Source organism: Centroberyx affinis, unplaced genomic scaffold (genome assembly GCF_046629955.1).
Source record: "Centroberyx affinis isolate AG114_WGS23_722 - 3 ecotype Tasmania unplaced genomic scaffold, CSIRO-AGI_Caff_v1 ptg000804l_1, whole genome shotgun sequence".
Lineage (NCBI taxonomy): Eukaryota > Metazoa > Chordata > Actinopteri > Beryciformes > Berycidae > Centroberyx > Centroberyx affinis.
Genome location: NW_027279407.1, coordinates 500001 through 510529, shown reverse-complemented (window position 1 = coordinate 510529; position 10529 = coordinate 500001). Strand labels below are relative to the sequence as shown.

The following is a 10529-nucleotide window of genomic DNA, read 5'->3' as shown; positions in this document are numbered from 1 at the left end:
ACAAATCTCGCCCCATTCGCATTTTTTTTTAAATTATTATTATTATTATTATTATTTTGCTTGTTTTAAGAAAGATAAGCTTTGAAGACTCAATAGACTAAATTACTTGTTCAGACGGATCTTTTTTTTTGCAGTGTAGGCTTATCTGTGCAGAGTCTCCAAAGGCCTCTGTATACCACCCCAGAGCCAGGCGGCTGATTGACAGGACTTGGCTGGCCCTGGACCCTCCTTCCCAGCGTCTCCTCCTCTCTCCCCTCTCCTCCTCTCCTTCTCTTCTCTCTTCTCTCTCTCTCTCCTCAATCGCGGGGCTGCGCTCACCGACTCGACACCGCCAACAGGGATGCAGCGAGGGCGCAGCGCAGCCTGAAAATGGCACCACCACGCGTCCTTTGGATCTATCCATCCCTTTTCCTCCTCTCTTCCCTTCTTCTGTTTGACGCGCTGTCGCCGAGCCGAGCCGTACGGAATTACCCGGAGAATGAAGGTGGGTGTCCGGCGGGTTGGGAACCGAGGGGAGTTTACTTGGTGGTGCGTTGTGCTGGTAGGTGGGGAGCCCCATCCCCCGGTTCCACTTGCCGGGGATGGAGCGGAGCGGAGCGGCGGAGACTCCCGTTAAGTGCTGGGCTTGGTTATGAATCATGCATAAAGAAAAGCGGAGAGAGGGAGAGAGACGGGAAAAAAACTGTTCGTCACGTTTTTCTTCTCCGAGCACATTGACATTAAATTTGTATGGCATATACACACAGGCAACGCTGCCATGCCGGAGATAGAGTCGGCTGTAGATGTAGTCATTTCACTTTTCAGACGTGCTTCTTCACATTTTCGAGCCGTTTATATCAGTCTATGTAGGCTAACTATTTAAAATCCTGGTATTGAAGTAACTTATAATAATGGAGGCAAAATAACATTAGTAATTGATACATCCCTCAAAATCAGTGTTTCCCTCGGATATCTTCATTACAGCACATTGATGAATGTTGTTTTTTTTTCCTCCAGTGGACTGTATTGCCTCAGTCTCGCAAATGAGGAGCAGCAATTACATTAGATTTGTCACACGCTGCTGCTGAGCCTCTCTCAGTTATTGTATTAACATCGATGCTCGGTCTGAAATTAGACCAATGCATTTACTTACTAACTACTCCTGACTGGCTGACTGCTCGGCTGGGCTGAAACATGGGAGCTGGCTTGTTTAATGGGAAGTTGAACTTGCACTAAATGGAGAAAAAAAAATAATTGGGGTACAGGCCTACAGAAGGCCAGTGTGCGCACACGCTTTATCCAAAATAACTGATGGTCAGGTTGTGGGCTATATGACCCAATTCTGAAGTCTATATATGATGTTGTTTTGCTGCCCGGCTGCCAGAGTGTGTGACTCGAGATGGTGATATAGCTGTGACTTGATTGTCATTCTGTGAATCATTTCATTCTGTAGTTCCCCAAGCTCCAGTCAATCTTGTTATGTTGCTAAACAAAGCTCTCCATCTCTCCTATGAGCTAGATGATTTGCCTTTTATTGATAATTCTCTCTCTGTCTCTCTTGTACACACACACACACACCACCCATCACGAGTCTACAGGCTGCTGACAAGTGATACATCAGATACATTGAACAATCAAATGATTTACATTGAACACACACATACACAGTGACAGGCCACACTGAGGTTTGATGGGACCTGTAATTCCTGGCTGTCTCTGGCTGACTAAACAGCGAGCTGCCTGTACATTGCACTGAATGTATGTCACAACCCTGAGGAGTTCATACAGAAACAAGACTCAGGAGGATAGATAGGGAACGAGCGAGAGGGGGAGAGAGAGAGACAGAGAGAAAGAGAGAGAGAGAGAGACAGAAGAGGAGGAGGAGTGTTTTAACAGCAGGAGACAATGCATGTGAGGGAGAGACAACACACTGCTGAAATATTCATTGAAATGAGCATGAATGATGAAACCAACTGGATGCCTAGGAAACTCCTGTTGATTTAGATAAACGTACAGGGGTCTCGCTGTGGCTCTGCGTGTGTGTGTGTGTGTGTGTTATCTGACTTTGTGGGTGATCTTGGGGCGACTGACAGATTAGACTTAGATTTCATGAGACTCGGACACACTTTTCACACACAAAGTCTGCCAGGTAGTGTGTGTGTACGCGTGTGTGTATGTGTGTGTAACTTGCTCTTACATCTTCCAGTCATGTTTGTGTCCTGCTGTTCAGACTATTGGCCTAATTGGCATAGCTAAGCACAGCACTCCGCTTTCTGTTTATCTGTGTGTGTGTGTGTGTGTGTGTGTGTGTGTGTGCGTGTGTGTGCGTGGACGGTGTATGCACACATGTCCTGTAGGGACAGTAATCCAATGAAGCCGTTTTTGTAAGCCACTGTATGCTCTGCTTTGTTTTACCTTGCGGCCTCTCTCTCCCCCTCCGCCTGTTTTCATGCTGTGATTGCACGCTTAGCCGAGGGATTGCTCTGTTCTTTGTGCCAGCGTGTGTGTGTGTGTGTGTGTGTGTGTATGACTACCTTGTGTTTGTGTATGAGTGTGTGTATTCTCCACCCACGCATCGCGGTAGTCGTGTTATTCCAGGAAATCCTCCATCTGAGTCTGTCTAGTAGCAGAAGCGAGACTGTCATAAAAAGAGAGATACAGCTCTCAAGGCTCAATTAAGAGCACAGTCCTTTTGATAGAGTTGATAGTGTTAGTAGGAAATAGTGTAAAGCTGTCAACTGGCTTAGTTTCCCACCAGAGCCATTGATCTCCACCGAAATTGTCAGCATTTACAAGAAACGCAGCTCTGTGAGTGAACTGGGGGAACACGGTGCTTTCAGCTGAATTGATAGAATTGGTTGAAATTGCTGCTAAGCTGCAGTCTGGGGCAGTGATCCCCACTGGAAATGGGTTCGTTCTCAAGTTGTTGTGGCGAGGAGCATCTTCCAAAGGTCTTTGTTTTCAAGGCAGGAGGGCGAGAGGAGCAGGAATAGGAGTAGGATGAATTGTTGTGCACCAGCAGAGGGAGCCCAACACCCCCTCCGTCTGAACCCCGAGGGCATACTGATGTAACAGCAGGGTGGATGCTCACAGGTCTTCCCTCGGTTCCCTTTTCTCGGTCGTGTCTTCCTACCTTCCTTCTCTCCTCTCCTCTCTGCGTCCTCCCATCTTATACAGGACACAGGTGTCACAGGTCTTCCCTCCGTTGCTTTTATTCCTCACGTCTTCCTCTTTCCTTTTCTCCTCTGCTTCCTACCGTCTCACACAGGAGAATGTCACAGGTTTTCCCTCTGTTTCGTGTTTCTTTTTACGTACTTCCCGCTATACTTTTTTCTCTGCATTCTCCCATCTTATATAGGAGCATGTCACAGGTTTTCCCTAGGTTTGGTTTGTCTTTCCGCCTTCTCTATCTCCATCCTTCCTTCTTATAAAGGAGCCGGTAACAAATCCTCTTCCTCCTGTCTCTACTTTCCTCTCTTCAATCCTAGAAAATATAAGAGCATACAAATGAAAGGTGTCTCCCATTAGACCTTTTGTTTCCGATATCATAAAGAGGAACTCTTTGCTCCCTTTCAGTGCAATCTAATGGGGAATTAGAGTATACTAGTAGAAGCTAATAGATGAGCTAACTCTGAATTTCCTATAAGAAAGATGTGGATACTGTGTGCAAATGCAGATACCGTCAAATTAATGGCCAACCAATGGTGGCAGATACAAAGAAAGCAAATAAGTATCAAGTGAATAAACCCAATTCACAATGATGTGCATTACAGCCTGGAGGTTTACTGTAATGTGCAATTGGTCTTGGAGCTGCGCTTGAAGCTTTGAACTGGATTGGCCTCAGGGCTTTGGGGAAAAATCGCTGTTTTGCTTCTTAAGGTTAACATGAGGGTGAGCAGTTAGTGCAGAGGCAAGCATATGTAAAACATGCCCTCTACTCACACACACAAACACACACCCACTCATCCACCCACCACACACACACACATTATGATTCACACAAGATCCCTTAGCATGGTATAATGGCGGGTCAAAGGTCTTCTCTGGTTTAATTGCTTTAATCTATAATAGTTGTAGTTATCGGCAGAGCCATACCTCACTACATGTACAGTATGTGCGTGTGTGTGTGTGTGTGTGTGTGTGTGTGTGAGAGAGTCCAAGAGATTGCTCTGCTCCCATGTAACAACCATGACCTTGGACAGATGAGGATATAGATCTTCCCTCTCATCAGAGAGCGAGACAGAGAGTGAGAGAGAGAGAGAGAGAGCAAGCAAGAGCTATTGTCCCTCTCTACCTCCTCCAATCCTATCTATCTTTAATCCCCTTCTTTCATAGCTATCCTTCTCTATCTTCTACCCATCTCCCTCCTGCCCTCCATCTCTCTCTCTGTGGTTGTTTTCACCCTTTCTCATCTTTCACTGCTTCTCTCCTTCCTTTTTCTGTTTACCTTTCACTCCTCTGCATTTATCTTCCTCGATATCCCTTATCTTGGACCTCTCTCTCTCTCTCTCACTCTCTCCCTCTCTCTCCCTCTCCCTCCCTCTCAGACCTATTCCTGCAGTAGCAGTGTAACAGTTGGATAGGAGCCTGGAGCCACAGTAGGCCTTCTGTAATGAGGTGGAACCACCATAGCCGCTTAATACTGGTCCATACACACACATACACATGCACGTGCACACACACACACACACACCACACACTCATCACAACCTAATGTATGGCTAGAGGGCAATTTGCTGGTCTTGGTCCACAGAAGAGTGTGTCACGTATTCCCAAGGCAAGCTGATAGATGGGGATATAAATACAGCTCACTGACAGAGAATAGTTCTGCTGTGAGGGCTACACCTCATGGACTCATTGTGTGTATGAAAGAAAAGGAGGGTGTGACAGAGAGAGAGATCTGGAGAGAATGAAATAGTGAAAAAATAAAAGAGATAAAGAGAGACAAATATGTGAGAGAAAATGAGAGAGAAAAAAACAACAGTGATGAAAAAAGAGGGAGATAGAAATATGTGATTCTGCAATAAAAGAACGATCCACCCATAACTCTATGCTCTAGCAAGCACCCATAACAGCACCCATAGAGCCTTTGTGTTGCATTCGATGATGGCCAGTGAGTGCTAAATATGTCTTTGTATTCGCCAGCACCAAATCAAAGGTCAGGAGGGGTCGTCATTGTTGCACCCTTACTGAGCGTGTGTTTTGGTTGGGGTCTGCTGGTTCCTTTCACTCATCATCCCCTGGTCAGGACATGAGCTGTCTCAAGCCGTCACCCTTGAAAGTCCCTATATCAGGGTTTCAATTCTGATGCACTGTCGACTTGAAAATGCGGTAAATATGGAAATGCATCCGACCTTGCTATCTTACCCTCGAATTCCACTAAATGCGTCAGTCGCCATTAGTGTTTCATCAATGTGTCGTTGTAGCGGCTCAACAGAGTGTGCTTTTTTGAGAAGAGGGGCAGAGGGAAAAAGAGACTGGACCGTATTCATCAATAAGTATAGCTTTGGTTTCTCTTCAGTATGTGCACAAATGTAAACAAAAGATGAGTTGAAACTCATCAGCCACAGACTATAGACACTTGTAGGTTATAATTACCTGCTTTTTGAAGAAAAACATATAGGCTTGTTTAATTGAACACACCAAAAAACAACCATTACCACCTTTATTTCTCATTATTTCAATGCACTGCATGAGGGTGAAAGTACGCATCAACCTCAACGAGAATTGAACCTTGTCGATTTTTGAGCTTGGATGCTTCCAATCAAAGGAGGCATTCCCCTGATGGCTGATGGCTTAGTAGTGGAGTTTGGGGGTAAGTGGGCTACCCCCAACCCCACCCCCACCCCCATCCCACCTCTAACCCCCTTCCCCCTCTGAACAACTCCCCCCTGTCTAACTGATGGTCAAATCACTGATCACTGGGCCTTGACCACTATCTACCCCCCCCCCCCCCCCCCACACACACACACACACACACACACACACAGACACACACCACCATCCTACTATGACCTTTAATTTGGTTAAATTGAATTTGGCTGTTTGTTTTCCTCTCTCTCTCTCTCTCTCTCTGTCTTTCTGTTTTTCTCTTGTCGTTTACTCTGCGGGCTCGGCTCGTGCCGTGGCTGTGAAAGGCAGCATTAGCCGGCTTTACAAATAAACAGCCAGGGATTTGGGTCAGGTGTTGATATAGGATTTATGCTGACCAGTGCTCCCATCCTTCCCCTGCTAATAAACTTCCCTCCTATGCATCCTTTCTTCCCCCTTATCCAGCTTGTCCTTTCCTCCTCACAACCTGTTTTACCTTATCCCTTTCCGCCTCAGTGTTATCCAGGCTCTGCTTGTTCCGTCTCTCTCTCTCTCTGTCTGTTGTTTACTATTCCATCGTATCTGAGTCAGTGCAAATTAGTTTAGCCTCGACTTGATAGTCTGAGGCAGGCAGGCAGGCAGACAGACAGACGGACGAGCTATCAGACAGGCAGTCAGACAGACAATTAGATGTGTTGTACTGACAGGCCATCTTGAGGTGTGTGTGTGTGTATGTGTGTATGTTATGTGTCTGTGTGTACCTACAGTAGCAACCTGTCGTAAGTGCACTTTTATCTGACATGTGATTTCCTATCCGTCTCCACTGCTGTGGCTCGCTCCCAAGATTCCAGGCCAATTTACCCTCCTGTGACCAACCACTGTGTGACAGCTGTGCGTGTGTGTGTGTGTGTGTGTGTGTGTGTGTGTGTCTACAGGATACCAGAGCTCTTGTCCTATGAGGAGGAACGTCTTTAGAATTAACAGAGCACAAAAAAGGTCAAGAGGAAGGCAAAAAAAAACCTTAAACACACAGACACACAGACACACACACAGACACACACACTTATAGAGGCAGAATTTTCAGACACTCCTGCAGCATTAGCTGCCCTGTGTCTTATTAAAGAAAAAAAGCTTTATCTGTCACTGCTCATTCACTCTATTCATTCCTCACTCCTTATTTTAATTCAGTTCTTTAAATGAATGGTGCTATGCGTCACAGTCTGTGTGTGTGTGTGCGGTTTGCATGTGCGTGTAGGCGTGTGTGTGTATCTGTGGTTTGTACTGCACGTTGTTTCTGTACGCTCAAGGTCTTCAGTGGTGTAACTGTTCATGTGTATGTGTGCTTGTGTGTGTGTGTGTGTGTGTGTGTGTGTGTGTCTGTGTGTGTTCGTGTGCCTGTGTGTGTGTGATGTGTGTGTGTGTGTGTGTGTTTATTGCCCCTTGCCCCCGATGAGTTGTTGGCATACTGGTGGAAGAAGCTTATTAAAAAAACAAGTGTCTGCATCTGACTGGGTGTCACAGTTCAACACTGCAGGCATTCAACCATCGCGCACAGACAAACACACGCACCTCACACACACACACACACACACACACACACACACACACACACACACTCCAGAGTCTCTTCAAGCGACAAACTAGGGCAGTGCTCCTGTCATAGACTGTCAGACTGGCATCTTTTCCATTCTGCTAGCGCTGCCAGTGTATACTAAATAGCAGAGTAGGCTCCTTCTAATGTGTCCTCTGCCACAGTGGGAAGGGGAGGGAAGTTCAAATGTGCTAGCTCAACTAGATAAAGGCAGAATTCATCACATTCGTAAATATGTTCATTAATACCTCTATATCTCGGTTTTTGTCATTGAAACAGTTTTGCACAACGGGGTTTTCAGTGCGCCTTGTGCATTTCTTTTAAAAATCACTTGAGTAGAGCGATAGCCTTGAATCAATGCTTCTTAAAAGACAAGATTCGTCACATCACATGAGCATATTGGCCCATTTGCGACTGCAGTGTAGATGGCCTATCGTTCGTGTATAAATGATGCAAGAGGAAGTATTATTTTATGGCTGTGGTGTATGTCATCTTGAAATATAGACTTACCTTCACCAGAAATTGGGTTGGATGTATCTTACTTTGCCTCTGGCCTATCCAGGAAAGTCCAACATCACAATTTAGACCATAGGGGCTTTTGATAAATGATGTAGGCCTATATATTAGGCTGCTTGGCTTTCATTTTTATACAAAAGACAGGCTAGGTCTGTTTTACTGAGTTTAAGTGAAGGACTCGGCTATCTCTTTATATCAGTTTCAACTGAGAGACACATTGCTGACCCGGTCAATCCATTCTACAACGCAGCTGTGCTTGTTAATAGACTATTGACTTTGATTTTTGTATTTCTCAGAATCAGCTACTTTCAGTAATCTGCTTCTGTCTAACACTCATTTGTATAGCTTTAGGCTACTGTATAATTATTTGTGAGAATACTTATTTGTAGAAATTAATTTAATTTAACTTGATCTAACCCAGAGTGCAATTTGATTTTACATAATATTTCTAGCATTTCACAGAATAGGCAGTTAGGACGCAGGGCAATTGAATTGAACTGAAAAAGATTACCTGAGATTTTCTTTAATTTGAATCAAGCAAATTGCCTTATTCATTTGCACAATTTGAGCCTGCTATCACACAGAAAAGAATTACACTTTTCTAAAAAAATCTTGCTAGATTCCACCACCAAGATATCATATATGAAAAACAAATTTAAAAGAATTGCAGCTTAGGATATGCCTGTGTTTTGGAGGAACCCCTTCCCACACACACAAAGAGTGCTTAATACTAAAGATAAGTTTATGGTCTGAATACAGACGTATGCAGTTTTGGTGTTAAATCCCTGCTGCGCTGACTTAACTCAAGCATGAGTGGAAGCCAAACCTACTTTCCCTGAAATGTGGTAACTGTGCCTTTAACTGCACTTTGACTTGCGGCCCTGAGAATGACAGGCTGATTATAAAAGACTGGACGGAAAGGCTGTAATGAGTCCCAAACAAACTTCAGATTTAGGGATTAATAGGATGGCCAAAGGAACAATGTTTCAAAACACCGGCCGTCACTGATAGATAGTTGAATATGTTCATGTGATCAGAAGATGAAGAAGTCATCCATAAGCTATTCGTAATGCATGTTGAGTGTCTTAATGTCTTGCTGTTACTGCCCAATATGTAATAGAAATGTTTTGTATTGCACTACTTATTAATCCCAATGATAATCTCACTCTCTCCTCCCACCATCGTCTCCTTTCTACATTGACACTCACCCTAATAGTACAAGGGATGGTTACACCAGATCTCATGTATTGGTAAATGCATGCATTCAACATTGTTCTCCATGCAAATCTATTACTTAATAACCTGATGAAAGGAAAGGATAAGAAGAAAACAAAGAGAAGGATATTAGTACTGCAAGTCTCTTTGGTAACATGGGTGAGAAGGAGGAGACAGGCAGCTTCAATAAAAGAGGGAGAGAGAATGGAACAAAAAGAGAGAACAGAGGAAGAGAGTGCAGATGGAGAGGAAAAACTAGAGGGGAGATGATTGTTTGAGAGCCTCTCTGGGTTTGTGGATAAGTGGAGAGAGGAGTGATGGAAAGAGAGAGAGAGAGAGAGAGAGAGAGAGTCCAGCAGTCTTGGTGTGACTCCAGTGCGATCCTAAAGTTCAGAGCTCACCAATCCCCCCCTCCTTCATCCCACTCTCCATCGCCCAGTGTGTTGCCCTGACAACACTCTCGCTCGTTGAACTGCGCTCTCATTGGAGTGGAAGGACTGGAAGGTCTGCCTGTGTGGCGATGCTAATACTGAGATTCTGTGAGTCTGTGTGTGTGTGTGTCCCTGTTAACTCATCTGTTGAAAGGGTACTGTATGTAGGCGCTTTCTCTGTGTGTGTGTGTGTGTGTGTGTGTGTGGGTATTACTCACTTTCAGGGACACACACCAGACTTAAGACCAGTTGATTGGGGACGGCTTGTGCAATTGGGGACAAAAGCCGTGTCCCCAGTTGGTAAAAAGCAGATTTTTGGGTCAGTGGTTAAGGTTAGGGTTAGGTTAAGGTTAGGGTAAGGGTTAGGTTTAGGCAAGTAGTGGTTATGGCTAGGGTAAGTCTCCAGGAAATGAATGTAAGTCTATGTAAATACCCCAAAAGTGACATAAGTAAGACTGTGTGTGTGTGTGTGTGTGTGTGTGTGTTCGGTGTGTGTGTTTGGTGTGTGTGCATGCACTCGCATGCACGCCTGTTTTTTATGCATGGGTATATTTGTGTGTGTTGGCATGGAGCAAACTGCAAAGCGCTTTAAAATTACAATTTTATCCCCCTCAATTAGTTTAAAGCTATTTTATCTCACATTTCCAATTATGTTTGTAATTGCTTTTTATAATAAAGTATTTTTTAAAATGTATCTATAATATTTTATGATTTTATAGAATGCATGTTGCTGACTGTTTGAACTGTATTTCGTATTTTCTTTGTCAACTTTATGAATCCATTTTTTGCTCTCTTGAAAAAGAGATTTCGATGTCAAGGAGACTGATTAATTAAAGGATGAATAAAAAAGTAGAAGCATGTATGTATGGTTTATGGCTGCGTATGTATGTATAGTGTTAGAAGCAACTGTCCCCTCATTTTCTATCAGTCCCTGCATGTGATTACATAATATTTTGTGTGTTGAACAATTGAAAAGCTCTTATAAA

General features: G+C 44.2%; 1 protein-coding gene across 1 annotated transcript in view; it reads left to right on the top strand.

Moving 5' to 3' along the window:
* The first annotated feature begins 369 nt into the window (after nucleotides 1–369).
* Nucleotides 370–10529, top strand: part of epha4b (eph receptor A4b) — a 76609-nt gene continuing 66449 nt past the window's right edge. The window contains 1 exon segment of the mRNA XM_071520474.1: nucleotides 370–484. Coding sequence (XP_071376575.1) covers nucleotides 370–484 — 115 coding nt within the window.